An 18,330-nucleotide genomic window follows, 5' to 3' on the forward strand; every position below is an offset into this window, starting at 1 on the left:
CCTTATAGCCCGGGACTTGAACCTGAGACCTTCTTGCTGTGAGAGTGCTTGTCAGTCAGTATTACAGCACAGAATGTAACCTTTGTTGTATTGCGTATTCATTTCATATTGTAAATTGCGAAATTAGAGTGAATACCTTTAAAAACATGCATTCTTACTTTACGCAGGGTCACCTCTCCACAGATCTAACATGTAACTTGGCCTGGTGGTGTGATCGCCATGGAGATAGATAAGTTTAATGCCATACTGTTACATTCTGGGCAAAGAAACAACATAAGCTTATGACATATTTAAACAATTTGCAGTGATCTAAAGTTATTGATCACTTACCTTATGCATTCTGAACGACCTAATTATTCACAGTGATGAGTTTATAAGTGCTTTTTACTACACAGCGGACTTATTTTGACCACAATAGCTGCTTATACCGGCAAAAAAGCTTGTTTACTTTCATTTATTCCACATTTTGTTCAATCAAAGTGCATGTTACAACCTGACAGAGCCTCCTAAGGAATATAGAGTCAACACAAATATGACACAAAACAGGCAAATGAAATAACTCATCTGTACAGTCCTTTCTGCAGTGGCATCATCAGAAAAAAAACAAGATAGAGAGATAAAGAGAAAGCCACTGTACGGAAAAGAGGGAAAGTTAGACAAGTTTGGACCATGGTTAGTCCAGGGTTAGTCCAGGTTTAGTCCCGAGTGATAGTGCACTTCCATAGAGCTGGACAGTTTGTGGTCCAAATGCCAAAGCTGGGTGTAGTCCTGTACATTCAAAGGTGGTAATGATGTTTCAGTGACGTGAATCTACGGCAGAGAAAAAAACAAACAGACTCTGTGTTAAAGGGCTCGTATATTAAGACTGTTCTCTGATCTATGCTATAATGTTATTTCCTCATCACAAACAGACCTGGAGTTGTGTTTTATTTCATTTACACATGTTTAACACAAATACCTTGCATATTTAGGCTGAGTTTTTCTCTCAAATAGAAAACACTCTGTTCTACCTTTGAGTTTTGGAGACAGACTAATAATAAAGGATTACTCAAACATGTGTGAATGAAACAAAACACCACTCCATGTATATTTTTAATGAAGTAACAGCATTATAACATGGTTTAAAGCTCACAAGAGTCAATTTTGCGTAATATAGAAACAACATATCAAATCAAATCAAATCAAACTTTATTTATATAGCACTTTTCATACAAAAAAAAAAAAGTAACACAAAGTGCTTTACAAAGCATTAAAATCAGTCCCACCCACCAAACCCACCCAGCCACCCGACAGCCCAACAACCCAACCCCAACACATCAATAATCATAACCAAACAACCCCCCACCCCAACACACACTCCCACCCCCCACCTCAACACATGTTAAAATACCTCAGTTTCATTTAAAATATGTTTAAGTGGAACAGGCTGGATAAAGATGAACCAGATGAGAGAGCGCCACCAGAGGAACCATCTGCACCAGGAACAGGGTCACCCACAGCCACAGGACACCAGCCCAGGGCCCAGAGAAGAGATGAGGTCAAGACCAAACCTCCAGGGCCCACGAGCCAGGGCCCAGCAGCCACAGCCAACCACAGCTCCCGGTGCAGAGGGCTCCTCAGAGGAAACACTATGAAGTTAAAGGTGCACTGTGTTACTTTTCTAGTAAAGTGTACATACATCTAGCTCAGTTTGTTTATTTACAGGTGTTTTTATTGCTCAGAAATGCCTTAAAAAGTGTATCCTCTCCGCAGATCTGACCTGTAACTTGGTCTGGTGGCGTCACCTACTTTTCTCCATGGATACTGATACATTTCGCACCATACTGAACATTACAGGCAAAGAAATCATATTTCCACGGAGACAAGGAAGTAGAAAAGTTACACAGTATATACATAAATTGATAATAATAATAATACTACAGAGTTTTGAGGGTGTGTAAATCTTGTATTAATAGATCATTTCTAGAGGTTTTTCTGAGTCTCTCCGAAAAGTGGTTTGTGTAACTATGGCGCCCTCGAGTGGCAGGGAAAAAACTGAACAGAAATGTTGATTGACTATAAAGTTGTTGTTTTTTGTTTTCTGCTGAATTATGCTTGGTTAAGTATATGCTATTCTTGTTTTTGTTTGTGTATTTGTTTGTTTTAAGATTATGCTTTTTAAAAATTGCAATATATTTTTTGCCACCAGAGGTCAGTACAGAGGCGCACTTGACCTGCTGTCCAATGAAGAAGGCTGCTCTTTGAAGAATTTGAAGAAATAATACTATAATATTGGCCCTATTCACAAAAGGCAACAAACAGACAAAGTACGATCATTTTTCACCATAGCAACGAAATTATTATAGATCCACGGGTTGACATTTAGCAGTTTGAGCCGTTTTTTATTGACTTTTTTCTGTCGCTTATTTTTCACATTTCCGGTTCCACGGCCTGGTGTGGAGTACCAAAATAAAAGCACGAAAATTCAAAAATAAAAGTCTGTATTTAAATAAACTGGAAAAAGTTTGAAAGACAAACCATTAATATTGCACCAGAGGACACTTTTGAGTTTTTAAAGATGGATATATTTATCTCAATGTGAACACTAATGCTGCTAATTTTGAAAAATGATAAATTTTAAAATAACCATACAAGCTGAAGTAATCTACATATAAAAACTGGTGTAGTCTTATATTTCATGCTATATTTTTAAATAAAAGTTGCTATATTTTTAATAGAAGTTTGCATTAGCTTGGATACATAAAGCCTATCATTTTGGGAATTATTCAAATGGAAAATTCTGTCTGATTTTCATTTATAACTGGGTCCATAAACTTTATATTATTATTATTATTATTATTATTATTATTATTATTATTATTATTATTATTATTATTAATAATAATAATAATAATATTAATATTATTATTATTATTATTACTATTTATTTATTTATTTATTTTTGCAAAAGCCATATCAACAATGTAATATGCAAAGTTTAACTCAAATTTAATTGCTTCCTAATATTTTTCCCATTTGTCACTGGAGTACACTTTTACCTGCCTCTACGTGGAGAGTACCAGCGTGCAGACCGTCACACACCCCAGCAGCTGCAGTAGTAGTATTTGCAGTAGTAGTACTGGGAGTCTTTGGTCCAGTGTGGGGCTCCCTGACTGCACTGGCTTCCTCCTTTTGGGGCCGTTACACAGGGGCGTGTTACAGCAGGTGATGCAGACGGAGTTGAGACGGCCCGTACAGAACTGCTGATACCCCGAAGATGCAATGAGGCACGCTCCAGACGAAGCACACGACTTCCGGTAGTGGATACCTGTAACAGAAGAAGGGGAACTTTTTGTTTCATTTAATGTTTGGTCACTTTAACTTTAGTAAAATTGTACCTCTCAATGTAGTTACTTTTACTCCTACTTGAGTAATATATTGTACAGTGTAACAGTAGTCTACAAGTGACAATATGAAATGATTTGAACATTTGTGTTTCTTGCACTGCCCCTTCAGAGATGATTTAGTTTCTCTCGTTTTGTGTCTGTCGTTTAAAAATTACCAGATTTTGTGCAGTTAATATTTTGTCCTTCCAATTACATTAAAGCAGCAAGACTTGTACTTGGTTGCGCAATTAAAACTAGCAGAGAACAGATGTATTCCAGTCTGTCAAGGCTCACTTTAAATCAAAGAACACAAGTTTGCACCTTGTTATATAAGACATTGACCATAAAGACGTCTGCTTCTACACTGAATCAGATTATTCATTGTGATTCTTTGCATAAGTACAGCACTCAAACTGCTGCTAATGGCCACATAATGACACCGTACCCCACCACTAATTTCATGAAGAAAAACGTTCTGTATAAATCGATATCTACTTAGAGCAGTGTTGCCATGGATATTCAGCTTCAAAACTAACAATTATTTACAATCTATCTGAAATGTCGCATGTTAAATCGAACAAAATGTGGTGTAAATGTGCTTTTTAATGCAAATGTGGTTATTTTTAAGATAATGTGATTTTATTGCAACAAAAGATCAAATGTAATGAATGTATATTTGTAAAGATAAAGTGAAGCTTTTATAATTTAGATGACTGGACTACACTGCATTCAGCTAATGGGATCCAAATAAATAAACAAATAAACTGTACGTAACCTGCACTCTTAGTTTCAAACAGAGGAGACATACAAGTTTTTCTCATTCTCAGTGTATGGACAGGCGTCATGTGAAAGCTCAGAACATCCAAAATTCACTCACTGAGCTGTAGAGGCTGCACTAGCACTGATTCATGATTGGCTGTAGGTGCTGCGGTTTAGGTAGTGACGTTGTTAGAGTTGTTTTAGGTTTAAACCAACTGGATTTCTGCGTTGAAACTGGCAACACAAATAAGACACTCGTGAGGCTCATTCTGGTTTCTGATTGGATAATCCTCTTGAGAACCAAAAACACTAACTACAACATGAGGGACTTGTCCATCATGTCCAATGTTTTTATAATTGAAACAAAATCAGCATTAGGATTGTCATCAGTAAAAACTATATTTCATTTAAACATGTTTACCGCGTATTTAGGGGCACAGTTATGTCAGGTTTATGGAATTTGAAATCAAAATCTTACATACAGTTCCTATAACTTAAAATCATAATTCAGAAGCTATGTCTTGACAATCACTCTTACAGTTATTCTTATTTGAGTTGCATTTTCTCCAAATATTATATTTTACTCCTATGGGTCTTATTAATCTGTAGGAATACCTTATACTTTACTTCAGTGTTATTTTGAAGTCATGGTGATCGCTTACTTGAGTAAAATCTTGGCTACTCGACTCATCTCTGGATATGAACTTTGTCTGATGAATCTGACTTTTAATAGCTGATGTTTTGTCTTAGTTTATGGAAAAAAAACTCTGTAATTACTGGATTTATAGCTTTTTATGATAAACTTTTTTTTTTGACAAATTTGTGGAACCTATCCTCCAAAAACTTTCATAGAAAAAATTAAATGGATTCATTAGCTATGTCATATTTTGTTAGTTTTGTGATTTTGGTGCTTGATTTTTATTTCTTGGATTTCCAGATTGTGTCCAGTAGGTGGCAGTGTACACATGGATACAGCTGATTGTATTTCAACTACACAGACAAAGCCTTTTGAACAGCAGAAAGTGTATTCATTAAGATAATAGAACTTTTATTTGTCCCGCAATCGATACTTTTTTCAGTGGATGTCATCAACATTCCCTTGGGGTGTGGTGCTAACTGAGGCACTGCTCTGTCTGAAGCGCTGTTACTCAAGGCTTTAATCAGAGCTGAATACAGTTTGACCATAAAGAACTGACTTCCTCTTAAATAATATTACAAACTAAGAATAAACCAGGACTGAATCAGCACTAAATTATTAAAGTTCTCGGGGGGCAACTTTATCCACGCCGGGGCCATTCTGAACCGGTCACCCTCCAGTTCACAGACACAGGCTCGACTCACTTCATCCACCATCTTCCAGTTTGAAATGACATTACCAAAAAAGTACAAAAGTATGACGTCAGTGTGTGATTTATAATGTTTTTTTTCCTTCTCTAAATTTACCTGGACTGAAAAACTTAGATGCAATTTTAGCAGTCGTCTACATGAGGTTTTCCATTTACGGTAAGAGCCACTCCACTCCGCTAACCTCTCCACAAAGCACAAGGTCAGACATTTTGAAAAAAAAATGCACGAAGGCCATTGTCAGTCTGGGCACTTGAAATACTTACAAAATATAAACACGGATATCTTTTATACAGGGCCATTTACAGAAATTTTAGGGCCCGGGGCAAGAAGTTTCACATGGGCCCCCCTCTAATATAAGTTAATAGGATGAAGGTTCAATTCTGGGCCACTAAACCCCTTATCTGGTCAGCCAAAACCACATGCTTTGACAAAACTTTACAAAGACAAGAGCTGATGTCATAGGGCATGATTGACAGGTGGGTTAACCAATCAGAGAGACACAATTTCTGTTTGTGTCAAAAACAAACATGGCTGCTTGCATGTAAAAAAAGGAAAAACATAGCATAAAGGCCTGGGAAACAGGGCAGATTTTCCCCCGAATCAACCAGTAAAGCTTCGAACTCGTAAAATAAATTATATTTTGTGCAAGAATTTTTGAGAGGAAACGTCATGGGAAACATGTGATACAAATTAGCGGCTGTGATTGGACCGTTTCAAATTAGGATGGAGGATTTTCAGCCTCTGTTGTCCAGTTCCAGACTCTTCAGGATTCGATCAGAATGTAGAAGGGACGAGCTGGTCAGGGAACTCAAACCCTGGGGCCCGGGACAACAGACCCCTTTGTCCGCCCCCGTCTACTCCCCTGCTTCCGTAACAAGTATTAAGATGCACTATGTAACATTTTCTAGTAGGAGGCCAGGCAGTTACTGAATGTTCCATACTCACGTTTACATACACGCCACGAAAATGGGATAATTGGCCCAGTCTGATTTAAACCAATTTTTCGAAATACATGTAAACCTGGGAACTTCGATTGAGGTGTTGTGAATCAAATCTCAAAGATCCCAATAACGCATCTGGAGAAGCTAATACGTACGTGACAGGTTATAGTCCTGTGTAGTGTGTCCTCGTTTGCCCTCTTCCCTGACCTTGTGCTGTTTAAACACTGAGTGTTGGGATTGTTATGAATGTTTTGGGCGCCAGTAGGACCCCTTTCACTGTCTGTTTATGAAACTGGTAGTGAAACGGGAAAATCTTATCCGGGGAATGCCTGGGAGGGGAGCTTGGCCCGCTCCTCTTCCCACGCAGGCCTTGTTTGTTTCATGTTATAAAGACGGGGTAGCCCCTGGTTCGGTAGAGTCTGCTGTGGGATACGTACGGTCGCCCAGCTTTGTTTTCGGACGGCGCAGCGCTCTACTGGACTGTTGGCTCTCCAGTCCTGTGTCAAGGTAAGGCGCTGGTTGATTAAAGTTGCTGTCTGAAGAAGTGATTTTGTATGCTGCTTTTGTGTGGGGAATAAAAGACACATTATTCTAGCACTAAGTGGTTTCTGTGTTTTGTTGCTCCGCCGATCCTCTAACGATCCTGCATAAATATATGAATTAAATGTTATAAAACATTTTGGCGTTGTCGGCAGGATCAATCGAGGACTACGGGATAACAAATAAAGATGTTTAAGCGTAAGGGAAAAACGCTAGGGAGGAACCAGGCGAGTGTGTGCCTGGGTGGGATAGTGATGCACCCACGCATGCCGTGGCGCTCGCGTTACGCCAGGGCGGTGGGCGTGCAGAACAGTGGGACACTGTCTTGGCGGACGGGTCCCCAGAAAGTCTCTTGTCTGCCCTGGGGCGGGTCAAGGTGACAGAGAAGCGGCCAGTTGAAGGGCTGCAGAGGCGCACGTGGTTAGTAGCTGCCGCGTGGCGCAAACAAACAGAATTGGTTGAAAAACAGCGGAAAGAGCTGCAGGAAAAAACTGATGAACTCGCCAGAGTTCATGGAGACAGGGCAGTCGCGCTGGCGCAGCTGCAAATCATGCAGGGGCAGCAGGAGCGGTATGTAGACATTGCCACACGCTCTGTTCTTCATGCAGATAAAGCGAACAGACAAAAGAAACGCCGCAACCCCAAAGCTAAACATGTGCGTGCGTTTGTGTTAAATGCTGCTGCCACTGGAGCCGAGTTTGATCCGGCTAACATGAAGGAAAAAGGTTGGGAAAAAAGGCAAAAACAGGAAATCAAGTTGGGAGCTCTACCCCTGGGACATGCTACCCCCATTATAGGATGAAGGCCAAGCCCCACAGATCCAGGTGCAGGGGCGGTCTGTAGAGGACCCCCGCCCGTATGTACCATTGCAAATATATTGGAAAACTAAAAATGTTCAAAATGTGAGAGCCCTGGTGGATACTGGGGCGGAGGCCACTATTATACATGGCAACCCAAACAAGTTTAAAGGGCCTGAAATATCTATCACCGGCTTGGGAGGAAATCTGGTCAAAGCCAAACAAATTCAGGTAGTTATGAAAATTGGCTCATTGCCCATGAAAGAATACACGGTATTAGTCACTCCTGTGAAGGAGTGGATTATTGGAATGGATATACTCGCTGGGATGACGCTGCATCTCCAGCAGGGTAAATTTGTTTTTGGGACGACCTCCACTATTCAAGCTAGACCTGTTTTGGTGGGGAAGGTGAAAATGACGCCATTCCCCATTCCTATTGCCTCCAAAGTTGTAAATATGAAACAGTATAGAATTCCAGGAGGTCATGATGAAATCACAAGCACTATCAAAGACTATGTGAAAGCAGGAGTGTTGAAAACCTGCACCACTGAATGGAACAATCCAATTTGGCCAGTAAGGAAGAGTGATGGCACGTGGAGAATGACGGTAGATTACCGTCAACTAAATAAGTTCACACCTCCATTGACGTCAGCTGTGCCTGACTCCATCACCATCATACAGAAAGTGCAGCACCATCCAGGGACCTGGTATGGTGTAATAGATCTTGCTAACACTTTTTTTACCATTCCAATACCTGAGAATAGACAAGAACAGTTTGCATTCACTTGGGATGGACGGCAGTATACATTTACTCGCCTCCCTCAAGGATATTTGCACAGCCCCACTATCTGCCATCGGGTGGTGGCTGAGCATTTGGATATGCTTACGTTGCCTCCAGGTGTTATGATCTCACACTACATAGATGACATAATGATACAAGGGCCCAACACAGAGCGTTTGAGTTGGCTAAAGAAGCCATACAACAGGCCGTCTCCCTGGCAAAAGTACAGTCGGGGCCTGTAGAATTACAGGTCTCAGCACGTCATGATTATGCTAACTGGAGCCTCTGGCAGAAACAAGGACGAGCCCGACGGCCCCTTGGGTTCTGGTCCAGAAAACTTCCTGATGCAGGGGGGCGATATACTCCCTTCGAAAAGCAGCTTCTGGCATGTTACTGGGCACTGTTGGAAACAGAAGCTCAGACCGTCGGACATGATGTCCTGATGAGGCCAGAGATACCAATTATGTCTTGGGTTATGAGTGACCCTGCCACACACCGAATAGGGACAGCACAAGAGTCCAGCATTATCAAATGGAAGTGGTACATATCTGAACGGGCCAAGTCAGGGCCCAAGGGCGTGTCTGTGCTACATGAACAAGTGGCAGACACGCCAGAACATGGGGAGGTAGTGGCAGAAATTGTGAAAATACAGGACTCCCCTGTGAAACAAGAAAATATATAATGTTATAATGCATTAAATTGAAGTGAAGATGGCTAACGAGGCCAAGAGTGGAGTGACAGGTTATAGTCCTGTGTAGTGTGTCCTCGTTTGCCCTCTTCCCTGACCTTGTGCTGTTTAAACACTGAGTGTTGGGATTGTTATGAATGTTTTGGGCGCCAGTAGGACCCCTTTCACTATCTGTTTATGAAACTGGTAGTGAAACGGGAAAATCTTATCCGGGGAATGCCTGGGAGGGGAGCTTGGCCCGCTCCTCTTCCCACGCAGGCCTTGTTTGTTTCATGTTATAAAGACGGGGTAGCCCCTGGTTCGGTAGAGTCTGCTGTGGGATACGTACGGTCGCCCAGCTTTGTTTTCGGACGGCGCAGCGCTCTACTGGACTGTTGGCTCTCCAGTCCTGTGTCAAGGTAAGGCGCTGGTTGATTAAAGTTGCTGTCTGAAGAAGTGATTTTGTATGCTGCTTTTGTGTGGGGAATAAAAGACACATTATTCTAGCACTAAGTGGTTTCTGTGTTTTGTTGCTCCGCCGATCCTCTAACGATCCTGCATAAATATATGAATTAAATGTTATAAAACAGTACGCAACCAATCAGAGAGAGGCATTTACATTAGGAGCAGACTAGGAGAGGCGTTCAACTGCATGAGGTAAGAAACAGCCAGGAAAATATTAGACATGTGTTTGGACGTGTGCTCACTTGTTTTATATCAGCAGCGATGTTGTATTGTTTGACAGTTTATCATTCAAAAAAGGCTAATGGAGTAATTGACACTTTCTTGCATAAACAGGTTTACACATGATGCTCCATGATCTGGTTTGACAACTTCTCACTGCTGATAAAAGGATCCACCCAGTCCAAAAATCCATTATGATCTCGGGTCTCCAACATGGCTGATCCCAGTTTCTATCATTTGTACCAGGGAATGTACCTTCCCAAGTTCTTCCACACTTTGGAAGCTCTGAAGCGCTGGGAGGATTTTACTTTTCGCCGGGATGATGTCATAGTAGCAACGTATCCCAAATCAGGTAACATGTTTGAATTGTGTAGTTGTAAAAGATGGATTTTGATTGTTGTTGGGTACTTTATCCAAAATCAAATTCAACTGTGCACAAATATGTATTCCATAAATTACATATAGGTTTAGAATGAAGATGTGTTTCATTTTTTGGTATTGCAACAAGCTTTCACAGATAAAAAGTACTTTACAGAGAGAAGTTACACCAAACAAACTGTGACAGACAAGTCAGACAAGGTCAAAGGAGTGTCTTTAGCTGCCTTTTTAAAGAATCTATAGAGTTGGCCACAGGGAGAGAAAAAAGCAGAACATTCCATCATTTTGGCACCACAACCTGAAAGGACAGGCCCCTTAAGTTTTAAAGCTGTTTTTTTTGGACAACAAACAAGTTCCAACTGGAGGACCGGAGGCTGCGTCCAGAGGAGTAAGGAGGATGTACTAGGGAGGATGTACTAGGGAGGCTGCCCCTGGAGCGCGTTAAATGTAACAGCTACGATTTTGAATTCAGTCCTGAACTTAAGGGAAAGCAGTGGAATGGATAGAACAGGAGGGATGTGATGGGACGATGGAACCGGAGGGATGTGGAGGGATGATAGACCTGGATGACAGAACAAGAAGGATGTGGAGGGATGATGGAACTGGAGGGATGTAGAGGAATGATAGAACCGGAGTGATGTGGGGGGATGATAGAACCGGAGGGATGTAGAGAGATGATAATCAGAGGGATGGCAGAAGAGGAGGGATGTGGATGAATGATAGAACTGGGGGGATGTGGAGGAATGGTAGAACGGGAGTGATGTAGAGGGATGATAGAACCGGAGAGATGACAGAACCGGAGGGATGACAGAACCGGAGGGATGATAGAACCAGAGGATGTGGAAGAATGATAGAACTGAAGTGACGTGGGTCGTTCTGGGGGATCCTGTTTAAATCCCTCCAGCAGTTTTGCACAATATGGAGTCCGTTATGAGCAGTCGTATTGAAACAGGTAAAAACAAAGTTACATTTATCAAGCCATGATGAAATAAAAGCATGAATAATATTTTCCAAGTCAGACTGCGAAACCATTTTGTGCACTTTAGATATATTCCTCAGATGATAAAAGCAATTTTCAACCCTTTTTTTTTTACTTTTTTCTTTAAAAAGTCTAGTATGAGTCTTCATAAAGGTGTTGGGATAAAGGGAAGCATGTATATATTACTTAATACAATTACATCTTTATCTCTACTTTAAATCTATAAAATATATGAGCAGAAATAATTATCCTATTTTTATTTTTTGTAAAATTCGACTTTTCTGAAAAATTTTAGGAGAGTTGGGAGAGGTCAAACCACAGGATACAAATGACTACAATTAAAATAAAAATGTGCAAAAAAAATGTCAGATTCTTCTGATTTGACTTCCTTACAATTTTGTTAATCTGATTTGTTTTGGAAAATCATTTTTGTATTTTGCTACAAGGACACGTCACATCACCGGACAGAAAATCAAGTACACAGTTACAGTATTTTTGCTTGAGTAATTTATTTGTACTTCTTTGGAGTAGTTTTCAGACTCTTTAACATATTTACAGTGTAACAGTACTCTCTCTTCTCACTGTGTGTAATTCTACAAGTGACAAAAGCTTTATGTCAACAATATGAAATGATTTGAACATTTGTGTTTCTTGCACTGCTCCTTTAGATATGTTTTTCATTTTTGTGATCTAATATCTTAAGTGGGAGGGGATAAGTGCTGAAAATGTCTTAAAATAAAGGCGCATGTAACTGTGACACTACAAGGGTAAGCTGCAGGTCAGATCTGCGGAGAGGCAAGCCCGACCACAGTAAGAATGTATGTTTTTTAAGGTATTTTTGAGCACCAGTATTTGAACATGTCATGCGAGATAGATTAGTTTAATGCCATACTGTGGAACATTCCTGGTTACATGAAAACATCTAGAGGGTGGGTAGAGTAACCGAAAGTTGTACTTTAGTAACATTACTTCAAAATAATACAGGGTTTCCATAAAGCCTCTTTACAATTTAAAATATGTATTACAAAGCCAATTGATAAGATATCGTAATCAGACTCGCTCTGTTGTACTCAGTGATTCCAACAGTTTTTTACCTAATTTAATCCAACACTGTTCCTGTCTCCATAAATGTATTGTGCCATGCACAAATTGACAGACGTGATGGTGGATCTCTTTCTTTCATACTTTGTTCTGCAGGTCTGGTATTTTTATATTTATATTCTGGTATACTTTATGTAGACACAAAAATGAAAAAAACTAAAACTCAAGCTCAAGTCACTTGGCGACTTACTCACAGTGGGAAGACTAACCACAACTTTTTCTCAAGCAAGAGTACTGTTACTTCAATTAAAATATGACTAAGTAGTAAGTAGGAGTAAAAGTATGCTACTAGAAAAGTACAATTTCTTAAAGCTCCTGAACTGAACACCTCTGAAAACAGCCCTGTCGAAAAGTTACACAGTATAACATGTCTTTTTAAAATGATTTGAGGTACAAATTGGGCGCTGGAGATCGCGCCACTGGTGCTGTCTGGAGGGGACCCCACCGTGGTGAACTCTGTGGCCACTTGGGAGCGCACTATCTGCATCGGAAATGAGAAGGCCCTAAGCATGGACTTGGAAAACCTGCCTTCCCCGCGGATCTTTAGCACACACTTCTACTACCACGTCATGCCCAAGTCCTTCTATCAAGTCAAACCCAAGGTACGTACACCCTGTGAACGGTGAGTAGGGTCGTCAAAAGTATCAAAAATCAGATACTAGATACTCATTTGAGTGGGTATCGCTATGGAACCTACCTGGACAACTAAGGGATTACACAGATATAAGACCACATGGGAATATAACAGAAAGTACTATGATTTAATGTTGAAAATCACATTCTATTGTCTAAAGAAAGAGTGTTTTTTATTATCATCGTGGTATCAGTATCGAGTCTATTCCTTAGTATCAAAATAGAGTTTAAAATTTGTGACACTAATCATTCTTAAATTATGGAATTGGTACCAGGATGTGGTCTTTGTCAAGGTTAGAGCTTTTCAAGTCCAGGTTGAGAACTGGGACATTCGAAGTTTAGACATGCACTACCAGTCAAAAATCTTGACATACTTTTTAATTCTGTCATAAAGACTGACAGAGGGACTAAAGATACAGATTCAGGAAACAGTTCAACAGAGTTTATTTGCAGATATAGGAATGTGACTGAAGGTAGACAGAGCAGACAGTTGGGAGCGGTGTCGTACGCAGTAGTCTTGGAGCAGGTCGTGGGTCACAGGGTCAGAGGCTGAGGTGTTCGTACCGGTTGAGGTGAGCTGGGTCGGAGACGGAGGTGAAGTCGTTCCAGGGAGCGGGATCATGGTGGATACACGAAAAAATAAACCTGAGCATGACATGAAGAAAAACCAGACGATGACAAGACGATCTGGCCCTGAGTATCGGATCCTCAGTCCTTTTATACTCACAGGCGAAGGCTTGATTGCTTGATCAGAAGCAGGTGTGTGGAGGTGGTGTCAGAGTCTCCGCCCAGCTCCAGGCTCAAACACAGACGGAGGGAGCAGCACAGAACACACAAAAAAACCCAAATCCTGACACATTCAGAGTTTTTTTTATGAATAGTTACATTATAATTACCGAACCTTGAAATACCTTTAAAACCGCTCTGTTACTTAAGTTCGACTTTAATTCAAGCTTTGAGACAACTGACACCAGGATGAGCCAATTTGTGACCTGATCTGTAGCTAGATTGTCGTACAAATGATAGGCCTACTCGATGTCAAAACTTTAAAAATCATATAAGATGTGAGTTAAACTGGCTAAAATGTCTTGCAGGTTATCAATGTTCTGCGGAATCCCAAAGACATCTTAGTATCAGCTTTTCACTACTATGGGAATGTGGAATATCATGCTAATCCAGGCACGCTGACCGAGTTTCTGAACAAGTTCCTTGAAGGCAACGGTAAGAACACAACTAAAAATACAGCTCCCACACCCATCTATTCTTCTTCTTGAATGTTGAATACTTTGTGATGACCTCGCTCGATCCTCCTCATAGCTCTGCGGTTGTGCTTTGGCTGAGCGTGTGTGAAAGGGTGTGGTCGGATTCTGTTTGTGCACGCTGAAAATATGTTGTGCTCATCAAGTTAATATTAAAATGACTGATCTGGTGAGGACAATGCTGTCACTTTTCGCACGTTCGGGTGTGACTTACTGCTGCATCAATGGGAGTATGTGAGGTGCATTATGTTTTGTTGTTTGAAGGGCCCATATTATACTATTTTCTTGTTTCCTCATCCCAAACAAACCTGGAGTTGTGCTTTGTTTCATTCATACGTTTAACACACAAACCTTGTATATTTATGCACAGAACTCCAGGTATGTTTTTGAGGAGGTAACAACATTATAACATGGCTTAAAGCTCAAGAGTTAATTTTGCGTAATAAAGTAATATAATTATTGCAATTTTTGTCTAGTTTTATCTACTTTGACGCTAGCTGCCATTGTTTTTTGCTCGCATACATTACAGAAATAAACATATATCATTAAAAAGTAATATTACAATTACAAAACATAAATTACTAGTGCAATTTTTATAACAAAGTATTTCAAATTCTATTATTAGCTTCATTATTCATTATTACTCAAAGTTGAATTTCGCTTGACTTGATGCATGTTTGAATAATCTTGCCTTGTTCTGCATTTCAGGCTTGGGTGCTCTGAAAATGCCGTTTTCACCTACCCCCTATCTCCACCTCCTTCTCTGTGCTTACTTTCTGTTTTCCTAAAAATACACAAATGAAAATCTGCTGCTTGCTGCGGTGAAAAGAGACTCTGAAGAGGAGGAGTTTCTGAACATGAAGTCAATGGGCCTGTTTCTGTTTTTAAGCCGTTTTAGGTCAATATTGCTGAATTTGATGAACATAACGGCTACATATATAGTTCTAAATAAATGTCTTTTCCGTCACAGTTCCCTTCGGTTCCTGGTTCGATCATGTGAAGGGCTGGTTGAATCCTGAGGACAAATCGCACATTTTGTACCTGAGCTTTGAGGAGATGCTGCAGGTGGGAGTCACTGTCATTGGTTTGTAGGTATATAAAAACTGTGCACATGCAGAGGGGTCCATGTCCACCAGGGGGCACCAGAGCTGAATTTTTTTGCTTAATGTCAAGTTATAATGTTGTGTTACATTTAAATTCCCCCCTCAATATAAAAAAATTGAGGCATGTTTATGGATCTTCTAGGGCATTTCTAATCATTTAAAGGTAAATATTATGCATTATTTGTATTGTAATTGGCCTTTGAACACGCTCTTGTACCTTTGCTTTGGCATTTCATGATTTAGAACTTACACATAATGGCTATCTACAGACAACAGATACTATGTTTTTACACATTCACTGCGTAGTGGGATCTGCAGAGGGAAAAACTAAAATAAATACAGTTAGAAACCTATTCCGACTCGCTAAAATGAGCACTCAGTTGTAATGAACGTGATTTGACAACGGAAATGTCTGGCAACGATTTATGGATTCAAAACCTGCGCAGGAGACCACCGGACCTTTACCTGTGATGTAACAAATCTGGGAAATTCAAATTAATTTTTAAAGTGAACAGAAGGAGCGGAGTTACTGAACAGAATCCATCAAACAAGCACAAAAGAAGCAAAACATGACTCCAGATGAGGGAACAATGTTATAACATGGTTAAAAGCTCAAAAGCGTACATTTTACATAATATGTGTCCTTTAAAGGGCCCATATTAAAACCAGCCCTGCTCACTAACCTCACAGTAAAGTGTTGAGTTGTAATTGTGGCGTATCTTTGTGAGGCTCAGGATCTGCGACAGGAGGTCAGGAGGACAGCTGAGTTCTTGGAGAAGCCGCTGGAGGAGGAGGTGATCGACAGAATCACAGACAGATGTTTGTTCAAGAACATGAAGAAACACAACAACAAAGCACCTTCAGACCTCGATCATTCAAAATTTTTCAGGAAAGGTACAAATTTGCACTTTCAAGCATTCTGTTACAAATGTACTACCAAGCAAAGGTTTGGACACACGTTTTCATAATTTTATGTTTTTTTCTTTACTCTGTTTACTCACTGATGTCTCCAAAAGTATGAATGAACACATATGAAAGGTAGTAAACAAAAAAGTGTGAAATAACTTTTGCTTTGATCACTGTTTTGCACACTTTTAGCATGACACAAATAAACCCTGAGCAGACACAGCTGTGAAGTAAAACCATTTTAGGAGACTCCATGATAAAGCTCACGTAGAGAACGCTAACGGTTTGTAGCACTGTCAACAAAGAAAACGGTGGCTACTGTAAGGAATCTGTATCTACAATATGTAAAATGTGAGCTCCCTTGAAATGGTTTTCACTTCACCGTTGTGCCTTTTCAGGATTCATCAGTGGAATTTCAAGAGTGTGCAAAGCAGCGATCAAAGAAAAGAGTGGCTACTCTGAAGAATCTTTAAAAATGTATTTATTTTAGATTTATATATTTCGAATTTTACTTAATTTTTTGATAATTATTGCAGATTTTTTTGAACCCACCTGTCACTCATTCAGAGCATTACCTAGGCTGACCAATAGGAGCAGACAGAATCACCCTAAATCACCATAGAAACACCCATCTCATAATTTGATACTGGTCATTTTTTAAAACTTTACTTTTGTAAAATGTAAATTTGCATTTCAGGAATAGCTGGTGACTGGAAAAACCATCTATCAGAGGAGGACGCACAGCACTTTGATTGTGTATATAAAGACAAAATGAAAGATGTTCATTTTAAGTTTGCGTGGGATTAAAATGTTTTGCACTCCAAATATTAGCGCGTTTGACTTTTTTTTTAAAACCAAATGTAACTTGAGCTAGGCATGGTCTGGAGTATTTAAGATGAAGGATTAATTTAGTGCAAGTTTTGGGTTAATGGGGGAAACCGGAGTGTCAGGATCAAACCCACACACACACGGGAAGAACATGCAAACTCCACACAGACAGACCTTATAGCCCGGGACTTGAACCTGAGACCTTCTTGCTGTGAGGTGAGAGTGCTTGTCAGTCAGTATTACAGCACAGAATGTAACCTTTGTTGTATTGCGTATTCATTTCATATTGTAAATTGCGAAATTAGAGTGAATACCTTTAAAAACATGTATTCTTACTTTACGCAGGGTCACCTCTCCACAGATCTAACATGTAACTTGGCCTGGTGGTGTGATCGCCATGGAGATAGATAAGTTTAATGCCATAATGTTACATTCTGGGCAAAGAAACAACATAAGCTTATGACATATTTAAACAATTTGCAGTGATCTAAAGTTATTGATCACTTACCTTATGCATTCTGAACGTCCTAATTATTCACAGTGATGAGTTTATAAGTGCTTTTTACTACACAGCGGACTTATTTTGACCACAATAGCTGCTTATACCGGCAAAAAAGCTTGTTTACTTTCATTTATTTCACATTTTGTTCAATCAAAGTGCATGTTACAACCTGACAGAGCCTCCTAAGGAATATAGAGTCAACACAAATATGACACAAAACAGGCAAATGAAATAACTCATCTGTACAGTCCTTTCTGCAGTGGCATCATCAGAAAAAAACAAGATAGAGAGATAAAGAGAAAGCCACTGTACGGAAAAGAGGGAAAGTTAGACAAGTTTGGACCATGGTTAGTCCAGGGTTAGTCCAGGTTTAGTCCCGAGTGATAGTGCACTTCCATAGAGCTGGACAGTTTGTGGTCCAAATGCCAAAGCTGGGTGTAGTCCTGTACATTCAAAGGTGGTAATGATGTTCCAGTGACGTGAATCTACGGCAGAGAAAAAAACAAACAGACTCTGTGTTAAAGGGCTCGTATATTAAGACTGTTCTCTGATCTATGCTATAATGTTATTTCCTCATCACAAACAGACCTGGAGTTGTGTTTTATTTCATTTACACATGTTTAACACAAATACCTTGCATATTTAGGCTGAGTTTTTCTCTCAAATAGAAAACACTCTGTTCTGCCTTTGAGTTTTGGAGACAGACTAATAATAAAGGATTACTCAAACATGTGTGAATGAAACAAAACACCACTCCATG

The 18,330-nt window shown here is 39.9% G+C and overlaps 1 protein-coding gene across 2 annotated transcripts; it reads left to right on the forward strand.

Moving 5' to 3' along the window:
* The first annotated feature begins 9,504 nt into the window (after positions 1–9,504).
* Positions 9,505–17,062, forward strand: LOC129456825 (sulfotransferase 2B1-like). 2 transcript variants are annotated; one of them, XM_055227064.1, is made up of 7 exons: positions 9,505–9,616; positions 9,996–10,233; positions 12,730–12,941; positions 14,067–14,193; positions 15,202–15,296; positions 16,069–16,228; positions 16,938–17,062. In XM_055227064.1, exons 2-7 carry the CDS (start codon positions 10,095–10,097, stop codon positions 17,045–17,047), a joined length of 843 nt encoding a protein of 280 aa, XP_055083039.1. In that variant the 5' UTR covers positions 9,505–9,616; positions 9,996–10,094; the 3' UTR covers positions 17,048–17,062. The 2 variants fall into 2 exon arrangements, with proteins under 2 accessions (XP_055083039.1, XP_055083036.1); XM_055227061.1 differs by having other exon boundaries at positions 9,511–9,616; positions 16,063–16,228; positions 16,938–17,056.
* The last annotated feature ends 1,268 nt before the right edge of the window (positions 17,063–18,330 follow it).

This window comes from Periophthalmus magnuspinnatus, chromosome 2 (assembly GCF_009829125.3).
Source record: "Periophthalmus magnuspinnatus isolate fPerMag1 chromosome 2, fPerMag1.2.pri, whole genome shotgun sequence".
Lineage (NCBI taxonomy): Eukaryota > Metazoa > Chordata > Actinopteri > Gobiiformes > Gobiidae > Periophthalmus > Periophthalmus magnuspinnatus.